The 17,327-nt window shown below is 41.8% G+C and overlaps 1 protein-coding gene across 6 annotated transcripts; it reads left to right on the forward strand.

Annotated features, from left to right (window-relative positions):
* Window positions 1–1,404: 1,404 nt before the first annotated feature.
* mak (male germ cell-associated kinase) lies at window positions 1,405–17,268 on the forward strand. Of its 6 annotated transcripts, none has more exons than XM_048266749.1 (16): window positions 1,405–1,561; window positions 3,188–3,455; window positions 4,538–4,592; window positions 4,729–4,850; window positions 5,260–5,339; window positions 6,531–6,663; window positions 7,978–8,149; window positions 8,855–9,022; window positions 10,765–11,031; window positions 12,988–13,178; window positions 13,390–13,532; window positions 13,818–13,952; window positions 14,669–14,737; window positions 15,254–15,373; window positions 15,585–15,680; window positions 16,436–17,268. In XM_048266749.1, exons 2-16 carry the CDS (start codon window positions 3,355–3,357, stop codon window positions 16,585–16,587), a joined length of 2,004 nt encoding a protein of 667 aa, XP_048122706.1. In that variant the 5' UTR covers window positions 1,405–1,561; window positions 3,188–3,354; the 3' UTR covers window positions 16,588–17,268. The 6 variants fall into 6 exon arrangements, with proteins under 6 accessions (XP_048122706.1, XP_048122704.1, XP_048122708.1 ...); XM_048266747.1 differs by lacking the exon at window positions 5,260–5,339 and adding an exon at window positions 6,207–6,289; XM_048266748.1 differs by lacking the exons at window positions 1,405–1,561; window positions 5,260–5,339 and adding exons at window positions 1,707–1,831; window positions 6,207–6,289.
* Window positions 17,269–17,327: the final 59 nt, after the last annotated feature.

A 17,327-nucleotide genomic window follows, 5' to 3' on the forward strand; every position in this document is an offset into this window, starting at 1 on the left:
GAGCACCAGTCCCATTTGCTCTCGTCCACTCTCAGTGGAGCATCAGACAGGGAGAGCTGAGTGCCACTCCAATGTTCGTCGCCAGAGTCCATTTTAGGCCTGGACGCTCTCTCACACAGAACACAGACAGCTTGATCTTTGCTGGACAAGGAGCAAAACTAATGTAATTGTATCTTTACATGTATAACCATGCTAATCACTAAATGCTTTTGTCAGCAGTTTCCCAACCTGTTCAGCCTCCATTCAGGCTGCAAATTATTGTACATTAAACATTAATAAGATAATATAAGTGTATTAGTCAGTTGCTTTGAGCAAACAGGCACTGCCCTAAATCATTTTCAAATGGCATAAGGGTGACCAGATTGTGTTCTCTTTTTGGTTTGTGAAAAAGAGGGCACAAGAGAAAACACTGCGTCAAAAGGCTATTTTTAACTCATTTGTGAACGACAGAGAGAAACACAATGCAAATTCGCTATAAACACGTTTGAAGCTAAGAACAAAATCCTGGATGATTTTTAGGTCTCAAAAAGAGGACATGTCCTGGAAAAAGAGGACATCTGGTCACCTTAAACAGGTTTCCTCTCTTCAACAGCTGCTGGACTTCAGGGTGACCTTGGTGGCTGCTCTATATCTCACCTTGCATGTAAAGCAAACTGCCTATATATTTGTTGTTAAAGCAAACAGTGTATTCAGAGGCCACTGGCATCAGGAGTTGTTAAACAAGTAGAGGACATCATAATAAACGTAGGCTATGCTTCGTATGGCTTCTCTATTGAAATAATCAACATAGGCCTATTGAACAATTAAAAGGAAGGTGAAAAAGGAACTCAATACATATTTCTATAGTTTCAATGATTTGATGACTACATAGGCTATTATTAAGCCATTTGGGAGGAATAGGCTACCAATTGTAGTAAAATAACAATTTGTTGCAGTAATAAAAATGTGTATTGTGATTGCAAAAATGTTTGTTATTTAAACGTTTTTCATTGCCAATAGCCCCTCCAAGACCAAGACACAAACGTTTTTTCATCAAGCTTTAGCGCCTCCAAACCAGTCACTGGTTGATGAAAAATACACTGCTGGAATCTTGAGTCATTCTCCCACCTATCGGTCAAACAGGGAAGTAGCCTACATTTTAGGTGTGTTGGACGGCCTAAATGTCCTCGTCTTGGCTACATTTTGGAAATTATATTAGTTTTTCTTTGACAATAATTTCAGCAACTTTGATTGAATTTTGATTACAGACAACCTGGAATATAAGATTATTGTTATTGTACCTGATTTCCCAATTATTATTTTAGAACACCTTTAATCATCTCTTACAAAACTACAATTCCCACAAGTCATTGGTTATTTTGAGCTGGGCAGCGTTCCCGTTGCTCTGTGTTGGAGTCAGCAGCGTTGCCAAGGAGAGGGATGTACACACCTTGTCGGAACAGAAACAACATAACACCAACATCTTGGGAGGCTGAATGCATATATGCTCACTTCACACGATTCTTTGTTATGTTTATATAAATCCAGACCGCAATCATAAAAGGAGGCACGATATATCATGGTAAGTTGAAAATTAAGCACGAGCTGCTGTTGAACAGGCTTAAAATGTGTGGGACGCTTGTTTGCTAACGTTATCAAGATAGGAAGGAAGGAAGGAAGGAAGGAAGCTAGCTAATGTTAGCTTTCTACTACTACTCGGCCAACATTAAAGTTGGGTAGCTTTTCAGCTCCAGACAGCTCCTGATTGAATCTAGATCAATGTACTTAAAAGGATGCATTCAATTTCATGTCAGAAAAGGCATGTTATGTCTGAGTTGAATGCAGCTAATTGGTAAGCTATGTTAGCCGACTTAATGTTTAATGTAATGCTTGTAAGTTAATGCTTGATGTTGGAGAGATTGCTATTTCACTTGCTCTGAAAAGGGCAAAGTTAACTCTGTTTTCCAGACTAGGTACATCTTTATTAGAGATAAATGGTTACTTGACAGATATTCATCTGGTAAAATAATTATTGCCTGATGGCCAAGTTTAAGCTGTTCGAGCCTAATGTGAAGTGAGAACTTTCATTGTAACGTTAACTTTTCAGACTGCAGTCATTTGTAATGTGTTACAGCACGATGAGTGCGGTGAATGCAGTGTTGAGCTCTAGATATGCTATGCTATGCTAGCTAGACAGGTCAATAGTATTTTGACGATGGTCAAAATAGCTTGTGACGTCTGATTACTGCAAAGCCAGACGATATGTATCTCAAGCCATGTGAGGGTTTTCAGCTTATTCAGCGACCTTGAGGAGCTTGCAAATGCTGTTAAGTCTTCTTAACACCCTCTCCAAGAGATTACAGGGTATTCAAGCTTAAGGTTTGTGGACACAAACAAGGTGGAAAAAAATGGTTCCAGTGATGTTGGCCTATTTGAAAATACCATGTTGGACAATTCAAAAACCTTTGCCTGTTATCTAGAAAGACTTCTCTTCGCATCATTGAAGTGATATTTGATCATTCATTTTGTCCAGTGTGTACTTGTCACCTATGCCCTGCATGTAAACGTTTCTAAGGAGCATTTTTTCCCTGTAAGATCAGGTGTGTGTTCAGGTAAATAGTTCTGAACTATATTTCTGTTGGTGTCTTTGTGTCCCCTGTCAGGCTGCAACTAAAATTAGTTTAGAAATGAATAATGATTAAGAGGACCTTTATGGTGCCAGGGAGGCTGTGAATGATGCATAACAAGCCATTCCTCGTTACCATCACCTACATAAGACCAAGCCAACACTTTCTTAAGATACAAATTGGCAGTCATTCTAATTAGCTATCAAAGAGATTGAGAGCAGCTTGTAGTTCAGCCTGCCCGCGTTGTACGTCTTGGCGGTGATGTAAGACCTTAAGCTCCTATTCCCATCTACTTCCATCATCCCTGTCCTGTGCGTCGGGCTGGTCGCCCTGAGGCTGACTCATTTCCCCTGAGCTGTGGCTCTCCTGGGCCGGCCTGCCTGTACACATGGCCTGCTAATCCATCCCCGCTGAGGCAGGCAGGCAAGTCACACAAGATGGCCTCCCTCCTTTACCCACGCTGACGTAGAATTCCTAAACAACTCCCACTGGGATAGAGTCTGCAGTGGTGTGGAGGAGAGTCTGCCGTGTTGTTGTTTTCACACACAGATTATGTAATAACTTGTGCTGTGCATCCACAGGTACAAAGTTGGCACCCGCAGACATAATTGACTTGCGAAGAAAAGAAATGAGCTGGACATCGAGTGGATTCAAGTGACCCCACACAGCTGTGACCTACGGATCACCGGAGACCCAGACAACGTTGGAGGAGAGGGGGCTGCTCGTCCTTTCGTATGACGCCTGAAGGATGAATCGGTACACCACGCTGAAGCAACTGGGAGATGGCACATACGGCAGTGTGCTCATGGGGAAAAGCAATGAGTCAGGAGAGCTGGTGGCCATTAAGAGGTATGACTTCATCTGTATGAAATATATGTATGTCTGTATGCATATGTATGAGCTGGAAATACATACCTATATATGCAGCAATGTGAAGATGGCATAACAGGTGCATTATAATAGTATGTGACAGCTATCTCAGTGCTTGTCATTGTGGTTAATTAATTTGAATGCTGTATAGGCTATATCCTGGACTGAAACAGCTGATCAGGCAGTGTGATCAGTCATTGACCCATTTTGCCATATTCTGGCTCAAGGTTCATGAGTAAAGCCTAACGTGGACTTAGAGACCCATGGGACAGTCTGGCTCAGTAAAGAGTATTAGAGCAAATTAGCTCAGTCCGAGGACTTCGGTCCTTTTTTCCCTCGTCTTGTCTGAGCCCCTCTGGCAAGCCAGCTCACGCGCCCTGTTCTTCAGCGGAGCTGCGTGTCTGAATAATGGATGCCCCAGCGGAGGCAGCAGTGGAGTGTGTACAAGCGGCCGTTACCATGCGGCCCGTTACCAAGCGCCCGTTACCATGCAAAGCGATAGCCCCGGTGACAGTGAAAGGAGTGAAAGTGCACCGTGTTGAGTTGCCACCATGCCACATCAACTGATGTGCAATATAGCCACGTGTGTGTGTGTGTGTGTGTGTGTGCCACTATCCATTACATAATTCCACACACAGAAGCAGTGTCAGGTGCATGACTAGATTGGGTTGCACCAGAACGGCAGTTTACCAGATAGCGTTATACTGTACACAGTGTTACAGGAGTGCTATAATCTATTAATGTGGTAATGAGCACAGTACTAGATATAAATGGGAGTGTGGTTCACCTCAAAGCTGTCGGGTGTCAAATGTTTTTAATGCTATTTACTATTTCTGTGTATTTCTAATACATATAGTACATGTACTGATGATTAGGGCTATAAGCCCAGCGGTCAAGGAAGAAAAGAGAGATTGCAATTATTTGGTAGTAGTAAATTCAAGATGGATGGACAGTTTTATGTGTCAAGATAACTCCCGCACCTGACAAGAATTGGCTGTTGTGGTGCTGGAACCATGGAGACATGGCTCACTCATTGTTTGGCCACCTACATTGTGTCACAGGATGAAGAGGAAGTTCTATTCCTGGGAGGAATGCATGAATCTGAGAGAAGTCAAGGTGCCAGCATATATTAATATTATTACTAATATTAGTGTTCCTAGTGGGTAAACATTTCCCCCAAAGCTTTTGTTTTAAACTAACTTACATGCTCATGGCTGATTGTATTCATCTGATGTTTTGTATGTTCTTGCAGTCACTAAAGAAACTAAATCATGCCAATGTTGTGAAACTGAAGGAGGTCATCCGTGAGAATGACCACTTGTACTTTGTCTTCGAGTACATGAAGGAGAATCTCTATCAGCTAATGAAGGACAGGTATGAAAAGTACCTTAGCACTTATACCAATCTTTATAGTACCCTTAGGCTAGTAAAGACCTGTTCTGGGTAGTGTATATTTGTATTCTGTGTAGTTCTACCAGATCTAGAATGCAATCACTCCCTGTAATATCAGTATGAAATTGGTCATGTATGTATTTGTACAGAAGTAATGTGCCCATTGTTATTCAAATACCTTATATTTATAGAAATGTATGCATTGTATTGTATTAAGCTTGTAGAAAATGGGGGTGTACCACATGCAGTTTGATGGTTATGGTTTTAATAACCAATGTCTTGTTTGCTGACACCTACAGTACTAGTGCTGAAGATAGTCTATGTTTAGGGCTAGAGAGGTAGCCTTTGTTACATTATCTACATATAAGTTGTGCTGATTCTCCATTTGCAGAAACAAGTTGTTTCCAGAGTCTGCCATCAGAAATATAAGCTTTCAGATATTGCAAGGGTTATCATTTATCCATAAGCATGGTAGGTTCACCTCCGAGGGCTGTGAAATGCACTTCTGATAAACCAAAACAATTGAGCATGGAATTGTATGTACTGACAAATTCAAAAGCACAAACAGTGCAATATACTTTTAATAAACATACAATGAATACTTTTTAGGCCTTGTTGTATTCAACTTAATCTTACACTTGTCTCTCCTCTCCATGCTCAGCTGTTGGGTTTGTACTTGAAGGACTTGTGAAAAGTCAAGTGTGCCCCAGATATGGAATACAGCATAACTTCAAACTCACTCTGTTTAGATAAGGAGGGTCTCCATAGAATACGAGGGATTGAATCACCCTGAAAGGCTTGCTCAGATATGGCTGGCTGTATAATCTGAGACCCCGTTTACATTTGTTTTTAAAATGTGTCTTGGGTGATCTGATCACAAGTGGTCAGTTCTAAATACAAGTGTAAACAATCACCAGATCATCGTGATCTGATCGCTCAAACCCCTTGCTGTGGATGGACACATTTGACCACATGTCTTTTGTAGTGTAAACACTGCATTCTGATGCGCCCCGGACAATGGGAGTCATAATGGATGTGACGTTAGCAATAGCGGAATCTAAACACAAGTGGTCAGCAATGTCTCTGGCTGTACACTGTGAATTCATGTGTAAACAGTGATGTGTCTCGGCTGACCACTTGTGATCGGATCACCCAAGACGCATTCTAAAAAGAGATGTAAACAGGGTCTGAGTGTGGCTCACTTGACCATAACGTCACATGTCCTGTGGGTTGTATTTGTTTCGGGTCTTGTCCTTCCTCACTTTTCTTTTTCTTTTCTATTTTCTCTCTCTCTTTCTCTTTTTCTTCACTTGGGTGATCTGTCTATCGCCATCTCAGAGAAAATAAGATGTTCACTGAAAATGAAATCAGAAACATCATGTTTCAGGTGATCTCTGGCTTAGCCTTTGTGCACAAACATGGTAAGCCTCTTGCTGTCCTCTGTCCTGTTATTCTTTTATCCCAATCATTTGTGATTTGCGATATTTTTATACTCTCACTTAATGCCATGAAATAAATGCTGTAAATAAATACAGTATGTCACAACATCAGCACTCTGACTATTAGAGTGGTCAGCTCTCTGACTCCCTGACTATTACAGTGGTCAGACTTGTATGTGTTGCATTTCCAGTTCTCACAGTGTGTTTATGATGGCACATGTAGGGTTTTTCCATCGAGATATGAAGCCTGAAAACCTGCTCTGCATGGGTCCAGAGCTGGTGAAAATAGCAGACTTCGGACTGGCCAGGGAGATCAGATCCCGCCCCCCATACACAGACTATGTCTCCACACGATGGTAATAGAACTTTAAAATGCCTTTTCTTGTGATATTCCTTAAAAACAGGTCTGCCAACAAACAACACATTTGAAGTGAGGATCTATAAGCTAGATCTTTTTGCTTAGATAGGCCTAGATTTTTTTAAGCATGTGTAGTAGAATCAGTACTGTATTAGATTTTTAGTCAGAATGAAAATGTATTCTGTAGTATGCTAAAAACAACCATAATTATGCCCTACACAATTACTGTTTTGCATTTAATGAATTCACGAGTTGTTAGATTGCCCATTCCTAATTTAATGTGTAGGGTAATGACTTACACTCAGTAAGATCCAATGGACCTTACACAATGATCTGGCCCGCTGCCAATCAAGCATTGAACTTCATTCCCCTACAGCGGCATTCCCTGTCCTCAGAATGTACTGTGCAACTTAATAATGGCTGAAACACAGACACTTTATTGAGTCTGAATTTGGAATAATTTCTGTTTGTAAACACAATATGACAATACATTGATAATAAGGCACTTTTGGATGGGGACACAATTTTGGTACTAGTGTATTTAGACTCCTGATTGCACAAATATGGCCTGGTCTCATGGTGAAACAGAGAAATGACAGGGTGAAAAATAGGTTGTTGATGTGGTAGGCTGCCTTTGGCAAGTACCAATTCCCAGTGCGATTAGAATGTTGCAGAATAAATGTTTTCAAGAATGTTTTGGTCCATTAAATGTAACACGGAATTTTAGAATCTTATCGTAAATGTGCTAATTACCAACCATTTCGTTCGGAAAAAAAACCCATGTTTTTTAATACTTCAAAATAACATTTGATAAATGAACGAACCTTACATTTTTCAGTAGCCATAGGTGTGTAGATTTGAACAAAATCTAATTTGGTTCTTACCGGGGCTTTCACTGCCTGAAATATTCGATTTAGTTTACCACCTCGGAGTTTAGTGCTGGGCTGGTGGGTGCCTATTCCCAACCTTTCTCACGGCACATCAACGGTTAGCCCGAGAATTCTTGTCGAGTTGTCGCAAATCAAAATTCCACTGGAGCTCCAAGCGGATTTGTACACGCAGCCTTACAACACTGTTTACAGCTCTTCGAGTCACGGTAAAATTTAATTTTTGGTATATAGCTAATTTAAATACACTTATGGTATGGGTGCTCGCGTTTCTTTAGGAATCCGCCGTCTTGGTTTGTATAGAAATTAATATTAAGTGACACATATACCTAAAAAGTTAGAAATACGGGACGGTTGGTAATAGCTGACGTTCCTATACATTGTTGATGAATACATTCTTCCTTTAAAATTCCATTCTTCCCCAGGTATCGCGCTCCAGAGGTTCTCCTCCGGTCATCTGTGTACAGCTCCCCCATAGACATCTGGGCCGTAGGCTGCATTATGGCCGAGCTCTACACCCTCAGGCCACTGTTCCCTGGCAACAGCGAGGTGGACGAGATCTTCAAGATCTGCCAGGTCCTTGGCACGGTGAAGAAGGTAAGATAAGCTTTATCTGGGCCACATCAGTACCTGCCCAAGTTGCGCCCAACAATCCATGGAGGTGTGACCGCACTCAAGTTGCTGGAAATTTCCCAAGGTCACCTGTGTTCCCTTTAGAAATAGGACACAGACGTTACCTGACCACCATCTCCCATGAAGGAAGAGTGCTATTTCAAGCTTTTCCTTCTCAGAAATGTATTACGGCAAAATAATTAACACATATTTTACAAATCATGCATTTTAGCACATTTGACATAAATTCCATTAATAATGTGAAATTGGCTGCTGCTTTGTTCCTTTACAGTAGTGTCTCTCAAACATTTTCAGACCAAGGACCACCTTGCTTATTGTCTTTGCACCTTGCTTATTGTGATTTAAACTGGTGTAGCTTACATAGGCAGTTTTGCCGAACTGTTTGGATTTACATACAAGTTGGTTCAATATTTTGCAAACAACTCATCTATATTATATTTTACCACGTCTGCCCACGGACCACTTCAGGATAGCTTGCGGACCACCAGTGGTCCCTGGACCACACTTTGAGAAACACTGCTTTACAGTATACCTCCTACATATTAATGAGTTCATATGGAACTCCAAGATACTTTCTTTCAATCGTTTGAATGTCCATCTGCCAGACCTATCCAGCATACCATACCGTAAACCTACATGACCGAAACACATCTTTTCTGTGTCCTGCAGTCTGATTGGCCTGAGGGATACCAGCTTGCGTCAGCAATGAACTTCCGCTTCCCACAGTGTGTCCCCACCCCTCTGAAGACCCTAATCCCCAACGCAAGTCATGAGGCCATCTCCCTGATGAGGGACATGCTCCAGTGGGACCCCAAGAAGAGACCCACGGCTGCACAGGTACAATGACCAGCGTGGTCAATGATGCCCCTTCTCGACTGGGACTAGACTAAAGGGCCACTCACACCAAGAACGATAACAACAAAAAAGTATCTTTCTAGCTAATATTAACTCATTGAGTGCCATGCGTTGAGTGCCAAAAACGTAATATTACGTTTTTAGCTTTTTTTTAAAATTACGACACTAGACACTCTAACACACCTTATATGTGATTTTGGGAACTCTGTGATGAATGGAAATGAAATATATGACGATCAAAAACTCATAAAAACGCACAATCTGGACATTTTATCTGGACATTTTATCATAACTCGGTTGCCGCTTTGGGTCGAATCAGTGACTCATGCACGTCAGGTCAAAAACAGGCCATTTTCGTGGGTCTATCACTAGGTGGCAGTCTCGCCAGGTCTTGCTGATCACTTCACGGAAAGTTTACACAAGTAGGTAACAGCAGAGCCCGTTTACGGAGAGCCGGATCACTCCCTATTAACTCCATTGTACCTGCAATCTGTTGTAGTTCCGCTAGGGGCGATCACGAATAAGTGCAAAAACAATGGGGGTCTATGGAGCTAGACGGCTAAATGTGTCTCTTTCAACTGGTTGTCGTTGAAAAATCGAAGATTTGATTGTGGTTTCTGCAAGCTCAATATGGATTATAGGTCAAAAGTTGAATGAACGAGTACTTACGTCCTTTCGATTTCTTACAGGTTAGGTCGTTGTTGCCCACAACACACTAGCTTTCTGCTAATGAATGACGTCATTGACACTTTTGAAAGGCTTTTTAGAGCAAATAAGTGACTCAAAAAATATAATACTCAGTGGTCTATATTTTCTCTGCACCCTCTTTCGCATGCAACATTCAAATTTCTGGGCAAAAAATTATATCCAGAGAAAAGTGGATTTGAGGGGTACAGCTCCATAGACCTCCATTCATTCTGCACTTATTCGTGAGCGCCCTCATGTGGAACCAGAAGAGGAACTGCAACCAGTTCAGAAACCGGAAGTTTCCCGAGAGTGAAGGTTCTCCCCTTATTAGACATTCTCTGGTAACTGGCAACACTTTCATGAAAGACGTTATATCTCCATTTCTAGAAAAAAACAGCGATTTTGATGAAAACTAGCCACTGTTTAGCTTGAGATTTCTCAGGAACAGAGGCATGTAGAAATACACGGTTTGCACCCACCGAGAGCTTAAAGTCTCACATTTTAATCGAGCTACTGTATGTGTTCTTAGCTATAACACAGAATATGCTGTGGCTGGACAAAAATAATCAACAATGGTCTATATTGCTGGCACTCTAGGACAAAGCTCCCGAAAACAGCTTGGCATTCAATGAGTTAATAACATGGAGTCATGGAGAACGATATCGTAAAGTTTTAGCCATTCATCAACACAAGGAGAGACTTTCCTTCTCGTTAGTTCAGTGTGGACGTTTTTACCGCTAAGTTATAGTTATCTTTAAAGTGATCATTCCTGGTGTGGCTATTTTTCTATCAGAATATTGCACGTATCTGATAATTGAGGGTTATAAGATCAGGCTACTGTCAGGGGACTGGAGTTAAAAGATCTGTGATCAAGTAGTTGACATTATAGATTGATGATATGGATTTGAACAGTTAGCTTTTTTATTTTCAACCAAACCTTTGCATAGGTCTTACAGTTATTTTGCGACTGAAAGTTAAGGAGAGATTTTTAAATAAACTTGGCTGACATTGCATTTCATATTGATGTCATATTTTAGGCTCTACGATATCCCTACTTTCAAGTGGGGCAATTGCTGGGTCCCCGACCACAGAGTTCAGATCTCCGAAAGTCCCAAGCAAAGTCGTCCCAGGCTACAGATCCTAAACTAGAGATCCAGTCGGCCTCAGAACCGGTGCTAAAGTCCTCGACGAAGCTGTCTGGCAGGAGTTCCCAGCAGCCCCTTCAGCCTCTACCTCAGAACGTCCCTCAGACAGAGCACCACAGCGACCCGCTCAAACAGGAGCGACCACACGGACTCCCAAAGGTGACCTCAGAGCAGCTCCTGGAGTCGCTCATATTCATTCATTTCATTCATATTCATTTCAATTTGCATTCTGTTGAAAACATATCATGACAGACGCACCCCATGTACCCTTTCACTTACCCTTTCGCTATAGCAATACATGTTAGTTTTAAAGAAGCCCTATGCAGGTCTGGTTTTGCTTCGCTGTTTCTGGGTTTTCGCCGGATTTGGGCTCGCATTTTTCACGACATAGCTCCTCCTGCAGCTTCGGTAGCCAAGTGACTGCTACGGTAAACCCCCACTAGCTAGCAAGCTAGCCATCAAGAAACGCTAAACACATACAGGGCTCACAATAAAACAGTCGAGCAAACACATTGTTCAAGAGACTATCAAGCCACATTACAAAAACGAAGTTCACCCAAGGGTAGGCTACTTAATTTCAACAGCAACAAAGCCAAGTCGGTGTCCGTTTTGCAGTCTTAGAAACTACAAGGCGCAATTGGATACTTCCTTTGAGTTACATCCGGATTTACCCGGTCCTGGTTCAGAAAGTTGCATATTCGTTTTTTCCACGGAGAAGCGATAGAGCAATGATCCTCACTATTTTTTACACAAGAGCCACATTGGCAGTGCAAAATCAAAAAGAGAGCCACTTTTACGACAACATACTAATATAAATAAATATCCCACAAAAAAAGAAATAACACAGCCAATATAGCTAATTACAGTATATACAGCCAAGGCTTAATAACTTCCTTTCACCTATTCACCATTATTTGGGTGAAGGGAGAAGTATAATTCAGATGTTTGCGTTTTTGTAGTGCAGTATTGTATGTTTATGAAGCACATTTGAAAAAATATATTGGCTGTGTTACCACATAGCCTACAGTGGGTCCCATTTAGAAACGGCCACATAGCACATTCGCGCTTTCCGTGATACACGCAGATGCATGAAATGTATTACAACTTATCGCCACAAGGTGGCAGTTTGAGTCCGCTATAGCAGCGTTTCTCAAACTATGGGCCGCGGACCGGCACCGGTCCGCAACGTGGAGACTGCTGGTCCGCGGAGCCGTGGAGTGAAATTAGACCAGGTGCTTCGTGTGATAATTTGCTGCGCAATTGATCAAGGAACCGCGGACTGACAGAAAAAGAAAACACACGTTTCAGGAGGAAATGCTATTTCAATGTCATTAAACATAGAGCCGTACAATTAAGTGTATGGCGTTCATTCAATGCATGCGCGTGTGCCCGCAGCGCTGACAGAAACTGAAACTACCCGATAACGTTGGTAGCAAAGCTCCGCTTCAACCTGTCGATAGGCTATTTAATTATTTAATGGCATTTAATAGAACTACGTGGATTCTTGCAACTTCCAGAGCAGAGACTGTATAACACTGTCTAGCATTGATTAGGCCTCAGTCTGAGTAGTCAAATTTGAATATAGCGTGGCCAAAAGCTATTGTAGCAAGTCTTCCTATTAAAGATCTCCAGACCAAAGATTTACGCTTATCTCCTCCGCCGTTTACCATACATGAAAGCTGGTATTATGTTTCCTGAATCCTTACATTCAGGCATTCAAATAAAATGTCTTTAAAAAGCATGTACATTTTTTCTCCATTTGCCTACCAGTGTATGATGCATTGCTTACATGAGGGAAACATTCTAAAACAATAGCACCCGTATAGTTGCTGTTGTTTTGAGAAGTATTTCTCATGCAAGCATTATGCAACCATGCAAAAGCAATTAACTATTGTAATTATTATATCTTAAGCAGAGACTATCAGAAAATAAGTCCCTTCAGGTCGAAGCAAAACCCCTCCGCTGCACGTCGGGGTTCTGTTCTCCCTATCGGGACTTATTTTCTGATAATTACCGGTGGACAATACATTATCCCTTACGTATCGTTTTGACAAACAGATCTGTGTGTTGGCAGTCCTGACCCCCTTATCCTCTGGTCTTTGTTTTTCTGGACAGAAGTCTTCTCTGCCAGGTAGCGAGAACACTGTGGTGGGTGTGAAGGGTGGACGTAGGCGGTGGGGTCAGACCATGTCCAAACCGTCGGACAGCTGGGATGACTCAGATCGCTCGGACACTGCCGTGTCCAGCTCCAAGAAGCCCAGCATAGGCCCTGAGGAGGAGAAGGCCAACAAGGACTCCAACGCTCAGTAGGTTTTGTTCAAGTTGTCGTTTTTGAAACTTTAGCTTAGTCATTTTACTTGTTTGTTAGTCAAACTAGTTCGCAGCATGCTTTTGCTTATGGTGGTATTTTAAGTGAATAACAACTTTTGCGAACACAAAAATAAGTCTTTACTGTAAACGTGAACTTTTGCTGTCTCACATATTTAATTGTCCCTTGTTTCTCCTTAAAACATCCAGGTCCAAGGAACAAAAAGCCCTGTATACCTTCAGCACTGTGACAAAGCTGCCAAGCAACATTAAAGTCAACCAGACAGATTTGGGTATCCAGAATTCAACCTCAGCCAGACAGCATTACCTGCGCCAGTCACGCTATCTTCCAGGTAATGTGGAATTAACTGCACATAGTCATTAAGGTGCAGTTTTCAGACATTTTTCTTGACAGATCCAGCCTGCTGCATTTTGTGGCTGTCTTGAGCCAGTTTCACATTGCTGTTGTATCTTGTCTCATGTTGTACTGTATTCATTCAGTGTGCTTGTTGATTAGCTACCTTTGGAGGTCCACAACTAATAGCACAAGGAATTGAACATCTTTTCCTGTGTTTCACTCAAGTCATGACATTAGCTTTGCCTTGACAATGGATGGCTGTTTTTGTGTACTCTTACAGGCTTGATTAGCAAGAACACATCATCATCGGGTGACAAGGGCACAAGCAAGGACCCGCTGGACGGCACCACGAATCCCATGAACAAGCCACTTGCTCCCATTGGTGGTGGATCATCCATCACCCGGGTCAACGCAGGTCAGTGACTTACTTTTCCATGGTGCATTTGTAAAGGTCTGGCATGGTCTGCGCTGCCCAGGTACTAAATACGATCCGTTCGGCTTGGCTAACCTGCTAATTTCCTAATTCACGGCTAATCTGACATGCCAGTCTAGCACAAAGCAGTGGTTTGAATGAGCTTAAGTGGCACGGCCAGGCGGGTGACCGGCGTCTCTATTATTCATTTGCCCCACATGACTGACACCAGATATTAACCCTTGCTCTGCCCTTTACTTAATTCATTAGGCAAGCAGAGTATTGTCACTTGTAGCTTAACTTGGCTTTGTTGCTGTTGAAATTGTAAGTAGCCTACCCTTGGGTGAACTTCGTCTTTGTAATGTGGTTTGATAGTCTCTTGAACAATGTGTTTGCTGGACCGTTTTATTGTGAGCCCTGTATTTGTTTAGCTTGGTTTCTTGATGGCTAGCTTGCTAGCTAGTGGGGGTTTAGCGTAGCAGTGACTTGCTACCGAAGCTGCAGGGGGAGCTATGTCGTGAAAAATGCGAGACCAAATCCGGCAAAACCCAGAAACACCGAAGGAATAACCAGACCTGCATAGGGCTTCTTTAATTGGTTCAGTACAGGAGCGCTTGTCCTTTCCTGTTGCCTCTTTCACCTGTTTTATGTTGTATGTTATTCTATGTTCATACATTTCCTTTTCTACTCTGTGTCTTGGTGCTGCGGCCCGTAAGCAGAAGAGGGCACTTCTAAATCATCTGATAAACCAAAAGAAAAAACACTTGACAGAATTGAGCAGCCAAAAGGTACCTATTGGGCAGCATTATTAGGATGAATGGCTCCTAACTGGAGTCTTCTCCATATCATTTCTCCAGTTATGCTTAAGCTTTTATGCAAAGTATTAATGCATTTGATACTAACATGATACCCCTAGTGGTGCTGAAGCTACCGGTACATGGATCTTGATTGCCCCCTGTAGGTTGGTTAGCAAACTACAGCTCTCTTGTTCGCTAAAAATGAGATCAAATGGGTGACATGCTGTTTAAAGCATACATTAGAGGGTATCATTCTGAATATTGGACTGGCAGGATGCAGAACTGGTGTGTTAGACTGTATTAATTTGATTTGAAAACACATGGAACATGAATCCAGTTTAACTTTAGTTTAACCTCAGATAAACAATTAAGAGACATTAGAGAGATATATATTATAAGAGATATTGTGCTGAAACCAATGATTCAGCGTGCACACATACTGAGAATGCTCAGTAAATGACATTGTGGTATTTGAGCCTTCTGAAATGTGTCATTTATCACTTGCAGGTAACTTCATTAGCACAACGTACAACCTCTCCGGAGGTTACATCCCGTCCTTCCAAAAAAGGGAAGTCGGCTCTGTGGGTCAGAGGATCCAGCTCGCTCCCATAGGAGGTCAGCACGCACGTGAGTGTCCATACTACTCCTGCATAAGAGACCAAGCTCATCTGTGGCATCTCAGACACCTCTTGGTCCACTCTCCTTACTCCTGTCTTTACATCCAGAGTCTTGTAGACATCATTCTCTCTCTTTAGTCACTGTTAGCTCATCTCGTCATCACCCCTCTCATTCATGCTTCTGTTCTTGCATGTTGTCTTTCTTCTCTTCCTCTTCTTAGTGGATCTTTCCACTGTTCCGGATAGTAAAACTGGCAAAACTAAATCTTCTAAGCCAAAGCCAATTTCCAGCGCTTCTCTTACTGAGAGCAATGAAGGTAATGCCTCTGATGCTGACTAGAAAAGGGCTATTGTGACCTTGTTCTAAATTACAAAAATCTTACCACTGCCTCATAGAGTAATATTCTATCATATGGGCTTATACAACTGCTCTAGCATGGTTATGGAATTTAGCAGACTCTTTTTTAAAAATAAAAAAACTCTTGTAGTTAAGTACAGTGTGATTAGTGGTTGTTATACCCTACATGAGCAGCAGCCAAAATGTTTAACATTACAACATTGTATGGGAATTTTTAAAATTAGGTATTTTAAAGCAACACCAAAGAACTTTCCCTCTGTCGCATGCACGCTATTTGTTTATCCAGCACCGCCTTTGCAAATAACAATGTCCACAGACAAGGTAGAATATGTTGCACGATTTATGAAAGTACGATGTATTGCGACATCAGATGCAAGTCACATTTGTAGTTTCTTATGTCTCATTCCATCAAACTACAGACCCGCTACACGATCTGGCAAACTTACATAGTGCGGTTATAGCCGATAGAGGGCCGCAAAGCGAATGCAGAAGTGCCGTTCACCCTGTTACAAGTTGATGAACCACTGAAACGATTTTGGAAACATTATCTTATGGTACAAAAAACTCTTTGGTGTTGCTTTAATGAGCATCTTATTTAAACAGTCTATGATTAGCACCCCATCACACAGCAACAGTTGTTGCACCCATGTCTAAATGAATGTGCACATCCTAAAGACGTGCGAGTGGTAAATTCTCCCCCCCTTGCGATCCCAGATTATGAAGGGTGGAAGAAGAGAATGGAGAGATCACAGCTGAAGGGCAGCAGCTACTCGGCCCTGGGGAAGAACTCTGGGAACCTGCTGACGCGCGCGCAGCCCGTCCACGGCAGAGTCGACTGGGCAGCCAAGTATGGAACCCACCGGTAGCGCGTCTCAGAGAGAAAACAGATCTTCACCTTTCCTTCCCCAGCATTTGTACATTCCTGTAATGCAGGCCTTAGTGGAGCTTGAGCAGCCTGCACCAAGAGCCTCCAAAGACCTCTGTTGTGGCGAAGTGCTCCAAACAGCAGTGTGATCACTGCATCCATATGAAGGTAACAAAGGGAATCCGGCTCTGCTTTCACTGCGTGATGGCAGAGTCTTGTGTAACATCATAGACACATATTACAGATTATAGTGACTGTATTAAAAGATCATCGGATTTTGGTTATTGATACAATCAAATACTGAACGATTTTTTTTTACCTAGTTTGAAATTTATTTTCATTTATTTTATCTATCAGCAGACTTTGTGTTGTTAAGTCAGTCTTTTAAAATGAATGTCTGAAGATGGGGTTATTTTGTATGTTTGACCCACCACATTGAGTCCATTAGATTATGCTGTTTGGTAGCGGTCTAATATTTTGCAAGACACATCTTGAAATATTTTCTATTTGGTATTTTATTTGTCCTAACCACCTTAAACAATAGGGTATGTGACTTTTGATAGCTTTTCAGGTCTTTCTGAAACTTTTTTGTACTACCATTAGTTAGAAATGAGACTGTAAAATGGGCCTTAGTCTCACAAAACTTTACAGGATGCATGTAATAAAGACTGTTTTGTAAGTATTTTATACTACAAAAAGTAATGTTTCTTTCAATTGGTCCAACACTATTCAGGGTACACG

Source organism: Alosa alosa, chromosome 16 (genome assembly GCF_017589495.1).
Source record: "Alosa alosa isolate M-15738 ecotype Scorff River chromosome 16, AALO_Geno_1.1, whole genome shotgun sequence".
NCBI classification, from domain to species: Eukaryota; Metazoa; Chordata; class Actinopteri; order Clupeiformes; family Clupeidae; genus Alosa; species Alosa alosa.